A 17,860-nucleotide genomic window follows, 5' to 3' on the forward strand; every position below is an offset into this window, starting at 1 on the left:
CGCTCCCATCTCCATTCTTACTTTATCAGATCAACCCCAGCGATTTACTTCCCGGCAAATACACACACATACACCCAGACACACACATACATACTGTACATCCCACAAACGCACCATGCGGAAACCCGCAGAAATAACCGTTACTTGGGGAATTTTGAAATTTAAATGGCAAATCAAGCATTTAACACTTTCACCCTCCTAATAATTTATACAATAAACAGGAGCCTAAGTCACTTCCTTAATAATTTAGACATGAGCTAATGTTGATTTATTCAGCAGGGCTAGTGCCAGCAGGAGACCCGGAGGAGCTGAAATGTGTATTAAAGTAGGACAGAGGCAGCCGGCGCCATAATAACATTTGGATAATTTTATTATGGCTCACGGCTCAGTTCATTTCCCCTTCTGCTCACTGCATGAAATTGTTTGATTCTCACAGTGCCTGGAGTGAACTGAGAAGGTGCCACACACGCACATAAACATATGTGAACTCACTTTTTCGCACAGTTCACACAACTACTTCCTCATTCCTTCTCGCTTTTTGCCTTGTATACCTGACACAACACACAAAGCACACAAATGGGGCTCATGACTGTGGCTGACAACCCCTGACGCACACAGAACGGGCAGATAAATGATGTGTCTCATTACAAGAGATGTGAAAGAGTGGCAGCACTCTCAATGAGAATGGACTGAGATTAATACCATCAGAGAGACAGATTGCAGAAGAAAGAAAGAAAGAAAGAAAGAAGTGTTCCATCAAAACTAATCATAACCATTCAAATCTGCCTCCCTGCTGCAAGACATAGGAAGGAGGACGACTGTTTTACGCTGAAAAAACACAAGAGCCTTTTCATACCCTAAAATAAGAGAAATCGCAAATTTTTGTGTATTGCAAATAGCTTATTCTTGTGATCGTTTAATTCTCTAGTTGTCCCGAAGTGTTGTGCGCAGAGATCTGCAGGGGCGTTTGTTTGAGAGCTCTCTCTCTCTCTCTCTCTCTCTCTCTCTATTTTCCCTCTCTATCCGGGTCTGGCCCAGAGGGGTTGTGAAACCCCTGGAGCGACTCTCTGTGAATTCAGCTTCAGCTGCCTTCAGCTGGGCTCCATTCCTCAACGCTTGAGCGAGGGGCGCAGACAGGACAGGAGCCCAGACACGGAGAGGTGACACGTCGCTGGATGTCCCATGTTCCAGGTGAGAAGCGCCAGATTGGGCTTTGTAGGGGGGTTTTCTACAGAGAGAGGCAGTGGGTCTTCAGAGCGCAGCTGCATGTACGCATGTGCCAGAGGATGAGCGCGTTTGGGACAAAAATATGTATCTTCTCGCAGTTTACATCCTTTCACTTACCGATATGTGCAACAGCAGTGCAAAACAGCACTTTGTGCGGTGTCATTTGTAAAAGTGTTCTGTAGCGTTGCCTCGCATACTTCGCGCGATATAGTAATGGCGTCCTCGATTCGCTTTCGCGATGCGCCACGATAAGTGGCACGCTCTTTGAATACGTTTACAATGTCTGCTTCCACTGCGAATGTGGAAAGAGATTTTGAAAGTCTGTTAAGGACAGTGTTTGAGACTGTTGTGCCACGGGTGCTTTTGTGTTCATACCACGAGAAGGTCTTGTGTTGTCAAAACGATAGCATTTTACTAATTTTTAATACTTTTTTCGTGTTGACGATTGTGTTTTTTTTTCTTTTATGTATGTGTTTGGTGATGGTTGCAAATGTGAACCGAAATTATTTAAAGTCCTTTAAAATGTCCCGCAAATATTGCTTCATTGTCATCTTCTGTAATGCGTTACAGCTGCTGTACGCTCAGAGCGCGAGCAAGAGGAGCAAGACGCACGTGCGCATGTTACGGTTAGAATTCGTTGACTAAACTCGTCCTATAAGTTTATCATTTTATCATTTTGGCTCACAGCTGTGGCACTACAGTGTATATAGTACAAGCTCGTGGGATTGCCCAAGTGGATAAAGTGTGTGGTACTGGCATCTGGTAATTAAGGTAACAAGATATATAGTATAATTAGGTTGCCAGGACAAGGGTGGAATTCAAAAGGGCATACTATTGTGCACTAGAGGAGGCACTAAAACTTCTGTGTGCAGTGCTGAAGGCTACAGATGCCGAAATCAGTTGTCCTGAAATATTTCATCCATCTGCAATCTGTTGTCCTGAAATCATCCATCCATCCATCCATCCATCCATCCAAAGGTTTTCCATAAAAGGTTTGTAAACAAATCCGCTTATACCATATATGCTTCTCAGAATGAAAGAAAATATGTGTTTTTAAATGGCGTTTCAAAACAAAGTTCGGGAGGAGCATGTTCATTTAATCCAACCAATCACAATGCTAGAGTAAGCATATGTAAACTGCTGCTTACCTAATTCTTCTGACATCCCTCCTCCACCCCAGCTCTACATTATGTTTGTATTTACTAAGCTCAATTTAGTTAAAGTCTAGGGGGTAGTCAGAGTTGTGTCGAGTCTTGAGCTTGGGCCCTCTATTATGGACACCGAGCCAAATCTGTTTTCCTTTACCTCTGTTCAAGAATTACATTAACATGCAAACTACTGAAGTAACAAAAAATCTCTTTGTTCATCATTCCTGTAGCAGCATACAAGCAGATAAATGAAGAGCAGTGTAATTACCAAGGTCAGTCATCAAAATTACACCTGGACCGCACTTGAAGAATTGCAGGAAGTCACAATTATGAAAGAAAATTACTTTGATTCTACAAACAGGATTTGACATTATATTGAGAGAAATAGATATTGTGATGCTATTAAAGGAATAGTTCACCCATCGTATACTCAACCTCATGCCATCCCAGACCTTTATGACTTTCTTTCTTCTGCTGAACACAAACAAAGATTTTTAGAATATTTAAGCTCTGTTGGTTCATACAAAGCAAATGAATGGAAGCCAGAACTTTGAAGGTCCAAAAAGCACATAAAGGCAGCATGAAAGTATTCCACACAACTCTAGTGATTAAATCCATGTCTTCTGAAGTGATATGATAGGTGTGGATGAGAAACAATATTTAAGTCCTTTTTTTACAACAAATTCTCCTCGCCACCGAGGAGGTGGCGATATGCACAAAGAATGCAAATTGCCAAAAAACAAAAGAAGAATGTGAATGTGAACATGGAGATAGTAAAAAAGGACTTAAATATTGATCTGTTTCTTATCATATAGCTTCTGAATATATGGACTTAACCACTGGAGTCGTTTGCATTACTTTTATGCTGCCTTTATGTTTTTTGGATCTTCAAAGTTTTGGTCACCATTCACTTGCATTGTATGGACCTACATTGCTGAGAAATTCTTCTAACATCTTTGTTTGTGTTCAGCAGAAGAAAGTCATACACATCTGGGATGGCATGACGGTGAGTAAATGATGAGAGAATTTTCATTTTTGAGTGAACTATCCCTTTAAGGTGAATATTGTCAGGAGTATGGTGAAATTGTGCATGAGGGTTTGTAATTGGCCTATAGCAATGCATGTTGCAATTTTACTCAAGGAATAAACACACAGACAGAATAAAATAAGTATGTGTGTGGATGACATAGTCAGCACTGCTTCGTCTGCTAAATCTGGAAGAAGTCTTGTATAACTTAAGGGGATCATAAAGCACAAATGTAATTGGTCTCACAAAGAACACAAGCATTCCTGTGCAGAACACAATCACCCACTAAAACGCACGTATACGCACAATGGATTGCATGCAATGAGTTGAGAAACAGATGCTGAATTGCTGCCTACGAACAGGGCATAGTTGCTAAGTTTTCTGACTCACTCTGACTAGAAAATTCAACATGTTAACTGTGAGCTTGGAATCACCTCAAAAACAGGTTACTTAATCCTCACACTGTCTTTACTGTTTCTCCAGCATATCCATATTAATGCATATGCACCCATGAATTTGGTTAAGATTAAGGAAGAGAAAGCACAACAAGTCATGCAAATCTTTCCGTCTTCCTGTCTCTCTCTCCTGTGCCACAAAGATGTGAAATGCATTGTAGCCATTCACCAAACAGACTGTTGTGAAAATATCTATATGATCTTCAGGTGCTACATCATATTCAGTCTTTCTCACTCAAAGATGCATACTTGGTCAAACACTGTGTTGGCCCTCTCAAATATGGTTTCTATCGCTCTCTGAGCTGTACATACCCAGACACACACTCACACATTCAGTAGTTACTCTTTTTTTAGGCAGCCTTGGGCTCTGGCAGTAGGTTCAGCTATATCGCACCTTGGTGTGCCTCTCTCTCTCTCTTTCTCTCTCGCTCTTTCATTCTCTCCCAAGCCTTGGAGGTAGAGGCGATTTGTGATGCAGCGCTCACACTGTTTTTTAAAAAGTGCTTCCTGTGAACTTCTCTATCTCTTCAGATTAGTCAGGGTACAAATTACCTGCCTGCACATAAAAAAGCCCCTCTCCAATCCTCCACACAGCCATGTAACGAGCCTGATCTCCCTTTTGAAGAGTGGGCATGTTATTTTCCCTCTCACCCGCAGGCTACCCTGCCATGCAAATGATTATGAAATTAAATTTAAAACTATACATGTATTCAGCCTCTCTCTTATCGCTATCAGCACAAAGTGCATACAAATCAGGCCGGGATCAGGGCCCCGGCTCAGGACTGCACTTTAAAGCTTTGCTAATTGCTAATTGACTATCTAGGTGTGAAATGGGCTCCGCTAACGAGAATTTAAATGTGGAAAGGAGGGTTTATTTTTTTGCTGTGAGAGAGCATTTATTCATGCTCTCTCACTCCATCTCTCCTCTCTTCTCTTTCCCTTGAGAGATGTCAGAGCTGTTTCTGGTGACATGCCTGTGGGCAGGAATGACAGAATGAGACAAAAGAAGAGAGGTCTCTCGTTTCAAAATGGAGGATCATTCTCACACATGGATATAAGTGTGCTCTGCAGTGTAGAGAAATGAGATACAAGACCAGTGTTAGCCGGTAGCTTAATTATTAAGAATTGGAGCTTCTACCACAAGGGTTGCTGGTTCAGTTTTAGCTAGGGGTAACCCAGGAAGTTGGGTTACCAACATTACAATACGTATTCCCATTGTGGCCTTGAGCAAGGGACTTTACGCCAGGTTTCTCCCAGGGAACTGTCTCTGCGGTTTCTATATTTCACTTTGGGCACTCCCAACACTGTACATTTTTTGGTCTTTCCAATCTGACACACCTCTTTCAGGCCATGGAGCACTCTACTTATGAGTTGAAGTCAACATAGTATCATGACAACTTCGTACAAAATGGTGAAATCGTACGACTTATCTCGTACGAAAATGTACAGCTTTTATTTGTAGAGACCAATCAATAAACAGAATTTCAGATTGATATAATACAGACATTAACTTTAAGCTAGCCTCCTATACAACACTATTTTAAGAAAGGAAATGTCTTTGAACAAATTTGCTGTCTCATTCCATATTTATTTATGCAGTACAAATGACTGATGTATGTCAATATCCTGTAATATGCTTCCCTTGTCTAGTACCAAACCCCGATGTTTTCTTTCTTCTGTGGGACACAACAGTAATTTTCCTCTTAACGGTGCATTTAGTAATTTATGTCGAAGTGGCTTACATTGGCATACACTGACAGCTAGTGGCCTGGATGCTGCATCATTCAAACACAGTAGTTTTCAGTTACTAATGACATCGTAGAAATTCATTATGCACAGTAAACCAGGATTAATTTAATCCACGAATGAAAGTGTTCTATAACAGGGCAGTTACTGAGATTAAGCAAGTAGTATTCAGCTGGTCATGTGATGCTAACATGGCTGCCCTCATGAGGCGCTACTGCTTCATGTTGAATAAAGTGTTTTTATAAGGTTACAAGGGATGTCATAAAATATCGATATATCGATTATTGATCAGCACTTTATTTTAGCGATATACTTTTGAGTCATTGATATATTAAAATTAGCCAAGATTTAAATTAGAAACCCAGTTTGCGTGCTTTACAATTGGCCTCTGTGTAACAGTCTGGCGTAATAGCGTTGGGAGACCACAAGAGGGCGATATAACATGTATTACACAGGAGGAGCTGAAGCGGAGAAGGAGATAGCAGTGCAGAGTTATGAATGTTTTTTACTTCAAGAATGAACAAAGTGACCTTGGTTTTACAGGTTAGTTTATGAAATTGTGCGAACTGAACGATTAGAAGTAACAATGTTTATTATGCAATTTCTCTATGTAGCCTTGAATAGGTCTTTCATTCAAGTTGTCTAACCACAAAAGACATACTTGTAACTGAAAATACATTGTGTAGGCTATATGAAAGATACATATACACAATACATCATCTAGTGATGGCTAAGGTAAATAATTTTTGTCCTTTAATAATCATTTGGCACTTCAGAATGTTGACGCTGAGTGTTGGCGGTGTGTGCGTACCATTGTAGAAGATAAATAATTGTTTTGAATTTTAGAACGCGCCATGTCATCCACCAGTTGGGTCCGGTGTGCAACCCCCTTTAATTTACCCTGCCGCTCACATTTTATTAAAGTTGTGTTGAAAAATATGTCTGAAGAGACAAATATTATTGTGCAACGAGCAGCCCTATTTATATCTGAAATAAATCCTGATATATATCAATTATCATCGGGAAAATCTTCTGATTATTGATGCGTAAAAAAGGCATAGATCCCAAGCCTAATGGTTACTGATATGACTGAACTCTTCATTCTCACATGAATGGTCATGATTTTATACATATGTTTTGAAAATTAATATTAATTTCTTTAGAATAAAACTTTTTATTTGAGGAAAAGAATTACCGAGTGAACCTTTTAAAATCATGATTTAGGTTTAGGGTTTGGGTAAGGGCATAAACTTAAAAATCATAATGACATAGTTTGATGGTTCATTCAGTTTTCTCTAGGATTTTGCTATCTTGTACTATTATTATGATTGAGACTTCCGAGTTGTTTAGTGTGGGAGGGCCTCACGCTGCCTTTTCACGACTGTTGTATTTCTCCACCTAGTGACAGTCGTGATGAACTGTCAAACTGCTCGCAATGGATTGTATTCGTTGTAACACCCTGTCTACACCAGGCACATCTGTTGACGCAATGCACCACAACAGCTTGAGGCTGTTTACACTGGATGCATCGAAGTGAACATTCAAAATGTCTAATTATTATATAATTATTATTGTAATGTTATTGTTGCTAAAGCTGCGTAAATGTGGTTAGACACAAAATATTATTTAAGAACGTAGACCAGAAACATCATGAGCTGGCTTTAATGTAGCAGTCAGAATTTATTTAAATATTTAACAAACAAAATTCATGATATTTGGTAAGTAAAATCATTTTATTTCAGAAGGAATTGGCTGGAGTAGCTCTGCAGCACGTCAGCAATAGAACGGGGCATTCATTTACTGTTGGCGCTACGCAACAGACGCTTCCAGTGTAGACAGCTTCATTGATTATTAGGGGATCTATTTGCTTTTGACATGACAGGACGTACCACGCACAAGTAAGGGTGAAGCTACCTAAAGTTTGCTACCAAACCTCAGAATGACAATACTGTGTGTGATTTTGTTGAGAAGTAGGATGATTCCAGTGAAATTCATGATTAACATTCACTCAGTATTTATTATATTATTATTATATGCATTAATATCATTATTATTAATACAGTTTTATAGTTATAATAGTTAACAAAAATTCAGCAAATAGGAAGTAGAAATTCATAGATGTGATTTTAAATATAAAGGTTTTGCATGTGCAGAAATAAATGACACATGTACACATTTACTGTAATTACAAAAGCCTTTTGTAATATACAGTATTTGCAACACAAATGATTATTTCTGACTTATACATTCATAATTGTCCAATCTGCCAAAGAAGCAGGCATTTAGATTAAAGTTTAGGACAAAATCGTTTGATATTGCTCATTTCGTGTTCATAGTTTTGAATGAATACATCACATCCGGTCGGGCGATCGCATATGGTCTAGTCACACAAGTTGAAATATTTACACGCAGCTAAAGCTCGTCACATCTGAAAATGAAATTTACTAAAACTAGAAAACAAAGACTTTTGATGCTTTTGTGTTTACATGTAAATACATTCTGTTTGTGATCTGTTTCTATAGGAAATGTTCACAAGACTATAAAAAGTCTCTGACCGTATAAAGTTAATGAGTCAGATGATCACTGTTGATTTGCTGATGGATGAATAGAGCTTTTTTTTAAGCCCTCCTCTAGCTTTGAGCCCTACTGAGCTCTAAAATCCGCTTCCTCATGCGTTGCATCTCTCTGAGGCATAGTGCCGGAGACAAACATCTGCCTTATTCTCCAGAGCCAAACCTCAGCTCTGTGCTGTTCATACTGAGACAGCAGTTGCCTAAGGGTTCTCACGACATACACACAAAATCACAGAGGAAAGGAGAGAGGCGTTAATGTAGAAGCATTTAGGATTGTGTTCTTGATCAAGGACACTCATCTACAGTATTATGATCTTAAATCAGTGGACGAGTTTAATGAATTAAATGAAAATTGGCATATTTCATATGGCTCTTTATTAACAGGGCCAAAAGCAATTTTGAATGCAATCACGTATACATGAAAATACCAATGCGTTAAAAAGTAGCACTGAAATAATCCAGAGACGCTCCGTTCGGATTATAACAGCCTCTCTTGCTACACAGAATATGAGAGAAAAGGGAAATCTGAGAAATTTTTCAGTACAAATTAAAAGTCACAGCACATAAACGCATATCAGAACACAAAGGATTTTTGCTGCGTGTTCAATTTACTTAATTAAAATGAACTAAAGCAAAACAATTCTAGAACATTTTCTCACAACTTGCTTTCATTGTGTTCTATCCATTTAAATAGGTAAAATGGAAGTTCACTTCATCTATTTGAGTTGGGATTACATGAATACTTTTTGTGCTGTTAATGTAGCATTGATGAAACTGGACAAGTGATTTCCATTTCCAAGTAGGCTTTGCCTGGGACTGGATAGGGAGAGTAAATGTTAAAATTAAGTGTTATTTTATGTGTTTTGTGTGAGACGAATATAAAGGGGCATACCTGTTAGTGTTTAATGTTTTGTTATATTGAGATTTAGAAGAGTTCTTGTTATGTTGGAGTTTTGGGGGTTACCTTTATGGTGAAGAGTGGAGCTTGAGCTAACGATGAGGACAGGTCGATGTCGCATATGGAATTGATTCCTGCTTCGTTGAACAATTGCTGTGCTAACCATAGCATACAACCAGCATGTATTTAGCATGCTAACATTAACTTTCACTAGTTAGTATATAAAGAAATAAAAGAGATTTATGAGTTACATTGACATGCCTAATTTTGTTAGTTAACTCAATTCAACTAGGTTATTTCTACACAAAGTGTTTGTGTTGAGATTACATAGTAATTTTAAGTTAAGAAAACTTATTTCAAACATGTTGAACTACTGTCCACAATTGAATCAAGTTCAGCAAAAGAGCTATTTTTTGAGGGCAGCAGAAGTGAAATATAATTCAATCAAAACTTGAATAGCAAATAGAATAGAATAGCAATAGAATTCAGAGTTGTGTCAGATGGTGATTCTGAGTTTGTGAGATTTCAATGAAACTATTTTTAGTGTGGTATTTCATGCCTACTGGCAATCATTGCATACAGACACCCCAGGATGTGCACTTTCACAGAAATACACAGAAATATCAATTAGCTCATCACACCTTCATCTCTCTCTCTCTCTCTCTCTCTCTCTCTCTCTCTCTCTCTCTCTCTCTGAATAGAGAAAGTATGTCACATTGTCTCTCTTTCTTACATATACACAAAAGGATGTATAGACACATGACATACCCATAGAAAGATCTACAGTATGGCCTCAGGGTTAGACAAGATCACAGCTGCTACTGGAAACTCCCAAATCAAGGCAGCCTGCCTGAGCTGCATGCTCTTTTAATAATTAGCAGGTGTGTGTGTGTGTGTGTGTGTGTGTGTGTGTTATGCATGTTTGAAGGAATGATTGCAGATTTATTGCCTAACTCAGCTGCAGTCCAATACAGAGTATAGCTGACTGTTTGTCTCTTTCTCATCATGTATCTCTTTCTCTAAGTGTGTTGAGAGTGGGTGTATGGGAGCATCGCTTTAATTTTGGGGATTCTAGCTCCCCTTTCCCTGCACCTTTAAGAGCGCGTGCTTGTGCTAAGTCGTAGCTGAAGGTCACTAAAACACACAAAAAAGCTCTGCGGTCCAATATAGCGCATGCGCACTGCCTCGGGACTCATACACTGTCAGACTGCAATATGGCGAGAATGCCTGGCAGCAGGGACCGCTGCTGTAGAGATGAACCGGACCTGATGGCAGAGGATCGGGGCAGAGACGGAGGCTCAGGCGTGGAAGAGGAGGGAGAGATACAGGAGATCCAGATCACAGGGGACGAGGGAGAAGTGTCAGAAGAAGAAGCCGAGTTAGAGTGGGAGGAGTGCGGGGAGCCCGACAGCTGTGCTACCGTGGAAACGGAGGAAGCGGTCCTCATGCGGAATACGGACCAGCGCTGCGGGGACAAGCTCGACCCGTTGTGCGCAGCTGTAGACTCGGAGCCCGAGGGAGACATGCATCGCTCCCCGTCCGATCGCTGTAGGCTCAGTGAGAACACGCGCCTGGCCACCCGATACGCGGTGCGAATCTTCAGGGAATACCTGACAGAGAAGACGCAAAATACGGACTTTGAGAGCATGGATAAGCACGCGCTCTGCAAAGTGCTGCGCTCTTTCTATTCCGAAGCGCGCTCCAAAAGCGGCCAGCTGTACAGCAAGTCCTCTCTCATCAGCATACGGAGCTCGCTCAACCGGTACCTGAATGAGCCCCCCTTCTGCCGCACGCTCGACCTCACCAAGGACCCCGAGCTGCGCAGTGCCAACCTGGCGCTCGCCGCGGTCATACGCAAACTGGAGGAGCAGGGCGCCGGTCCCGTGGTGCAGAAACAAGCCATCACGCGCTCGGACCTGAGAAAACTCTACACTTCTAACGTGTTCAGCGCCAGCACGCCTTTCGGGCTGCTCAATAAAGTGTGGTTCGAGACTTGCATGTACTTCTGCACGAGGGGACGGGAGAATCAGCGAGAGCTCGAGGAGGACTCTTTCGGTTTAGCCATGGACGAGGACGGAAGAAAGTTTGTCTACTTCAAAGCTCTCGGGCCGTACCACAAATCTCGTTCCTCCTCCTGGAATAAAAAAAGGTCTGACACGGACGATGACAACCTTCCCCGCATGTACGAGACCGGCACGGACTTTTGTCCTTACGCGAGCTTCGTGAAGTACCTCTCGAAGCGCAATGCTCTCTGCAAGGCTTTTTTCCAGCGCCCGCGGGATCACTGCAGCGAAAGTGACACGACCTGGTACGAGAATAAAGCCATCGGTAAAAACCTGCTGGGCACGAGAATGCAGATGCTCTCGCGGGCCGCCAAATTGTCAAAGACCTACACAAACCACTGCATCGGCGCCGTCTCCATAGCAACGCTCAACGGCATTGCGGGCATCGGGTCAAAGTTAGCGCCTCTCCACGTCTCTCCGGAAACGGTCAACGGAGCCCGCGAGGCACATCACTTCCAGCACGTGCTGCTGAGCTGCGTGCAGGACTGCGAGGACGAGCCCGAGCTCAAACCGCAGAAAGTGATCAAGCGCCCGCGGACGCTCGTCTATCCGGTGAGCGTTTCAGGACCAGGGCCAGGGGCATCGCCAAAAAGACTGTGCGCTCGCGCTGCTGTGGAGCGCGCGGAGTCTCCGACGGTCACCGCGCGGGTTACCTCTCATTGCGAAGGCAACGGAGAACCCCCTCATATGCTTCCTTCGCAGGTAGGCTAATAGCGATTCCATATATTTGGCAAATCGGTATGACGTCATAAAACGTTTTTGGTGAACATTGCAGTCTTGCAAAAGCGTGAAATAAGTTTTACAAGCTGTCGTCTGTGAGTCAGATGTATGCAAATGAATGAATAAAAGCAACAACAGTGGGCTGTCAAATCTGACTCTTCTGTATGTCATTTTATGTGGAGCATTGGCCAGAAAAGTCCCTCGTTTAGGCTACTTGTTCATTATAATGTCATTTGTGGTGTGTAGCCCTCAGAGAGAATGCTTTCAGTTTGACCTGAAACGCAACCTTGAATTGTCCTGTCACTGGTCCTCCACAATGATCTAAGCAAGTTGTTCTGTGTATTCATTGTTTGTTTGTTTGTTTATTATTTAAGAGTTTCTCTGTATGGTTTAGTATTTCTATATCAAGACTTTTAAACAAGTTTATTGCCATGTGTTTGTCCTTTTTTTTTTTTCCTAACTCTGAAAACAAGTCCATTTCTATCTTTGTTCAGAGGCCACTGCAAAAGTCACCAGTGGTGGTCTATTAGGAATGATTAAGATTGATTCTTGGTGAATATTATTAGGCTATGCTTTGTAAGTAGGCTACACTAAAACAAGTACCGATTTCTTTCCTGGGCCTTTACCCTTAGCAGGTGAGTGAAGGTGAGTGTGAAAAATAAAAGCATTCTTTGCCTGCGGAGGAATGAGCTAATATTGCACCTGTGCGGGACTCCAACAAGAAACATTGACTCCTAAACACAATGTCTGCGAAAAGCTGTTTGTAGTGTGTCAATTGTATACAGAAAAAAAGGATTTTGTGCTGAAGTAAATATAACAGAATAGATTAAGTACTTTTTACATTGAATAAGAAAGTCAAAGTGTGAACTTGAAAATGTTAAGTAAGTTCTACATTTGTACTCGATACAAAGAAGTAAAAGTCAATGCTCTAGCTTATAAGTAAATATAATTATTTAGGATTGTTTATCTTTACAATGCGTCACCATGTATCAGTCCTAAAATAGAAAACCTTGTCATTTTTATTCGCTAATTTGAGTAAATTTAACTGGTAAATAAAATAAGTTCATTTTACTTAACTTTTCGAAGCTGGTGTTTCCAGCATGCACTGGAATTGAATAGTTAATGAGCTTGCATGGTTTCACTGTTTGCAAGTTTATTTACACCGTTTTTATTGTTGATTTTGTTTTACCTGTTGATTGTTACCATCATCATGTTTTGTGCACCAAGTGTTTTGGTCTGCATGCGCAGCTCTGATCTTGCTTCTATTGCCAGTAATGAAAGGTGATATTGTCGAGTTAGTAAACTACATAGCATGTGGAAGGCTTCTGTATTTCATGTGGCACATGATTAATCGTGTTTGTAAGGAAAGTACAAAAGGTTAATTTAAATATTTATAAGTTTGTTTAAGTTCCATGTACACCATATTTGTAAGTAAAAGCTACTGTATTAACTAAAATGTTTGAGTTAAATTTACTCACTTTAATCAATAGTGTCATGAAGTTAAGGACACTATACTTAATTTTATACCATTACAATTTACTAAGAAAAACCATGTTCAAACACTTAAAAAGGGATAGTTCACCCAAAAATGTAAACTCTCTCATCATTTACTCACTTTCTTGACATACCAGATGTGTATGACTTTCTTTCTTCTGCAGAACACAAATTAAGATTTTTAGAAGAATATTTCAGCTCTGTAGGTTCTTTCAATGCAAATGAATGGGTGCCAAAACTTTGAAGCTCCAAAAATCACATAAAGGAAACATAAAAGATCAATATTTAAGTCCTTTTTTTTACTATAAATCTCCACTTTCACTTTCACATTATTTTACATTTTAAAAGTGAAAGTGGAGATTTATGTTTAAAAAAGGACTTAAATATTGATCTGTTGCTCACCCACACCTATTATTATCACTTCTGAAGACGGTTTTAACCACTGGAGTCGTATGTATTACTTTTATGCTGCCTTTATGTGCTTTTTGGACCTTCAAAGTTCTGGCCGCCATTCACTTGCATTGTATGGACCTACAGAGCTGAAATATTCTTTTAAAAATCTGCGTTTGTGTTCAGCAGAAGAAAGAAAGTCATACACATCTGGAATGTCATGAGGGTGAGTAAATGATGAGAGAATTTTCATTTTTGGGTGAAATTTCCCTTCAAGTAAATCTTACTTTTTTTCAATGTAGACTTCAGCTGCATTACACTACATTAATACACAGAATCAAACCAAACACAGTGCTCCAGTGATAGCGCCACATTCAGATACATATCGTGCATATTTTCTCTTCAATACACACAAAAAGATTTATCCTCCGGTATTTTTTTTTTCTGTAGATTGTTGTACACCATCATAATGTGTGTTCAAATGTTTGCTGCTATTCCTTTGTGTGTGTGTGTGTGTGTGTGTGTGTGTGTGTGTAGGCATGCACTGAAATCATAGTACGTAGTGTCCAAAAAAGTTTGTGTCTGGGGTAAATATGTATTAGATATTACTAGAGGGGGAAGAGAGTACTGAGCATCCTGGATAAATATTGGAAAAATCTTGTCAGTAATAACCCCTTTATAATTTCACACTCACAACCTAGAAACATCTTCCTCCCTGCTAATTAAATTGTGTGAAGTGTTTGCTCTCTTGTTTTCCAAGTTGCTGTACATCAGTGGTGTCTAAGATGTGTCTGCAGCACAGCAAAATGTTTTACACTTAGAACAACCTCTGCTGAAACAACTTGGCACTGATTTAGGCATTCACTGCAAGATTTTCTTCACTCATTCCAACCGCAGCCACGAGTATCAATTAAGGGAAAAATATATACACTGGTGGCTAAAAGTTTGGAATAATGTACAGATTTTGCTCTTATGGAAAGAAATTGGTACTTTTATTCACCAAAGTGGCATTCAACTGATCACAATGTATAGTCAGGACATTAATAATGTGAAAAATTACTATTACATTTGAAAAACTGCTTTAAACTACTTTAAAGAGTTCTCATCAAAAAATCTTCCACGTGCAGCAATGACAGCTTTGCAGATTCTTGGCATTCTAGCTGTCAGTTTGTCCAGATACTCCGGTGACATTTCACCCCAAGCTTCCTATAGCACTTGCCATAGATGTGGCTGTCTTGTCGGGCACTTCTCACACACCTTACAGTCTGAGCCCACAAAAGCTCAATGGGGTTAAGATCCATAACACTCTTCCAATTATCTGTTGTCCAATGTCTGTGTTTCTTTGCCCACTCTAACCTTTTCTTTTTGTTTTTCTGTTTCAAAAGTGTCTTTTTCTTTGCAATTCTTCCAAAAAGGCCTGCACCCTTAAGTCTTCTCTTTACTGTTTGTAACAAGGTTAAGGTTGGGAATGGATAATGTTCAATGAATGAATGTTTAATGAAAACAAAAAGACACACAACACAAACACACACATGGCAGCTGCATGAGGCTATCTCTCTCTCCTGAACTGCCGTGTTCCACTGCACTTATCCCTCTCCTTGGCTGATTAGTCCAATTGGGGGCCGGGCGTGCGTAGTCACGGCCCGGCCCAGCCCTCCTCCTCATCACACTGTTGTACATGAAACTGGTGTTGAGCGGGTAGAATTCAATGAAGCTGTCAGCTGAGGACATGTGAGGCATCTATTTCTCAAACTAGAGACTCTGATGTGCTTATCCTCTTGTTTAGTTGTACATCTGGCCTTCCACATGTCTTTCTGTCCTTGTTAGAGTCAATTGTCCTTTGTCTTTGAAGACTGTAGTGTACACCTTTGTGTGAAATCTTCAGTTTTTTGGCAGTTCCAAGCATTGTATAGCCTTCATTCCTCAAAACAATGATTGACTGACAAGTTTCTAGAGAAAGCTGTTTCTTTTATGCCATTTTTGACCTAATATTGACCTTAAGACTATTGCATACTGTGGCAACTCAAAAACAAACACAAAGCTTCATTTAACGAACCAAATAGCTTTCAACTGTGTCTGATATAATGGCAAGTGATTTTCTAGTACCAAATTAGCAATTTATCATGATTACTCAAGGATAAGGTGTTGGAGTTATGGCTGCTGGAAATGGGGCCTGTCTAGATTTGATCAAAAACTACTTTTTTCAAATAGTGAGGGTGCTGTTTTTTTACATCAACAATGTCCTGACTATACTTTGTGATCAGTTGAATGCCACTTTGGTGAATTAAAGAACCAATTTCCTTATGAAACAGCAAAATCTGTACATTATTCCAAACTTTTGGCCGCCAGTGTATATATATTATTTGTGCATTTAACACCCCAATTCTGTACTGTTTATGAATTGCCAGTGTCTTAATGTCTTGCATTAATATATCACTTTTTTTTTTTACTGTCACCTTAATGGATTACACTAATTTAGTGCTCTGTTCCCAATTGATGCCCCTATAAAATTCAGTTTGAATACTGTTTCAATACAGTTGAGTGAACAAGCTTTATTCTTTAAGCTTAAGCTATATCACGACTTGTACATTTACATTTTATATACATGTGAATAAAAATGACTGTATGCACATTACACCTTCTTTGGTCAAAAGCCTCTGCTAATTGAATAATAACAAAATTCCACCTAATTCTCTCATTTCTTCAATCCCTACACTACAAAACTAAGATTAGCAAGAAATTTAAATAAAACAGTTTTTAAGATGAGGGATGAGAAAATGCATTTTTGGCCTAAGTTAGTCTTCCCACAGGCATTCAGCCACCATCAGAAAAAATTGTTACCGCTAAACACCCAGTAGTGCCAGATATGTTTATCATTAGTGCTTTAATGTATTAGCCTGGATGCATGTTTACTCGCACATGTTTTGTGTATTACAGAGGGTTTATGCTTGTTTTTCAGGTCTCTGTATAAGCTAACCTTGTGAACTCATTCTCTCAGCATGTTTCATTCTCCAAGACAGTCAACTGAGATAGCATTACGTTGCTCTAGGCAAAAAAGACATTGATATGCACTTGCACTAAGTACACTTATGTTACAGTTTTGTTTGTTTGTTTCTGTTCTGTTTTTCATCTTTAAAGGAAAGTTTGCCGCTGGCTGTTTCATTGTGCCTCAGTACTGACCGCAGAGATTTAGCAAACAGTTATTACCCAGCACAAGCAGATATTATGTCAAACAAACCCCTTGGAATGAGCCCCGGCTGATGCTAATGAGAGTGAGGCTGTAGTAATAAATGTTGTTTAGTGCTCACAGCGAAGTCACCTGTAATGCTATCATTGGTAAATGTAATTCCTTCCAGTTGTGTTGTAATGCAGTGGTCAAGGTAAAATGATTATTTGTGTTTTTTGTTGTGTCCTCTAATTCCACACTCACATTGTCTAAATACATTTAAAATACTTTCTCCTATCTAAGTTTCTTGTGCAGAGGCAACTATAAGTGAGCCATTTGTAGGCTGACTTCCAAGAAGTGTGAAAACACTGTGGCCCTGCAACACTTTTAAAATCTTGTTTCGTTTAAAGGGCTTGACAGTGGCAGGAGTTCTAAGAGTGTTTGGAAACTCTGTTTGGAAATTCCTCATGCCATCCCAGATGTGTATGACTTACTTTCTTCTGAAGAACACAAACAAAGATTTTTAGAAGAATATCTCAGCTCTGTTGGTGCATTCAATGCAAGTGAATGGTGACCAGAACTTTGAAGGTCCAAAAAGCACATAAAGGCAGCATAAAAGTAATCTATATGACTCTAGTGGTTAAATCCATATCTTCAGAAGTGATATGATAGGTGTGGGTGAAAAACCAATCAGTATTTAAGTTCTTTTTTACTATAAATCTCCACCTTTGTCCAGCCCTAACCAGTAGGTGGCAATATGCATGAAGAATGCGAATCGCCCAGAAAACAAAAGAAGAAGAAAGTGAAAGTGGAGATTTATGGTAAAAAAGAATATTGATCTGTTTTTTTACCCACACCTATCATATCGCTTCTGGAGACAGATTTAAACACTGGAGTCTTGTGGATTACTTTTATGCTGCCTTTATGTGCTTTTTGTACCTTTAAAGTTCTGG

The 17,860-nt window shown here is 39.8% G+C and overlaps 1 protein-coding gene across 2 annotated transcripts in view; it reads left to right on the plus strand.

Annotated features, from left to right (window-relative positions):
- The first annotated feature begins 786 nt into the window (after nt 1–786).
- The window catches only part of kctd1 (potassium channel tetramerization domain containing 1), a 43,973-nt gene continuing 26,899 nt past the window's right edge, over nt 787–17,860 (plus strand). The window contains exon 1 of one of the 2 annotated variants that reach the window (XM_051644679.1): nt 787–1,191. In XM_051644679.1, coding sequence (XP_051500639.1) covers nt 1,183–1,191 — 9 coding nt within the window. In that variant the 5' untranslated portion in view covers nt 787–1,182. Of the gene's footprint in view, nt 1,192–10,369; nt 11,840–17,860 lie in introns of those variants that run through there. The other variant, XM_051644678.1, reaches the window with a different exon arrangement.

This window comes from Myxocyprinus asiaticus, chromosome 19 (genome assembly GCF_019703515.2).
Source record: "Myxocyprinus asiaticus isolate MX2 ecotype Aquarium Trade chromosome 19, UBuf_Myxa_2, whole genome shotgun sequence".
NCBI lineage: Eukaryota > Metazoa > Chordata > Actinopteri > Cypriniformes > Catostomidae > Myxocyprinus > Myxocyprinus asiaticus.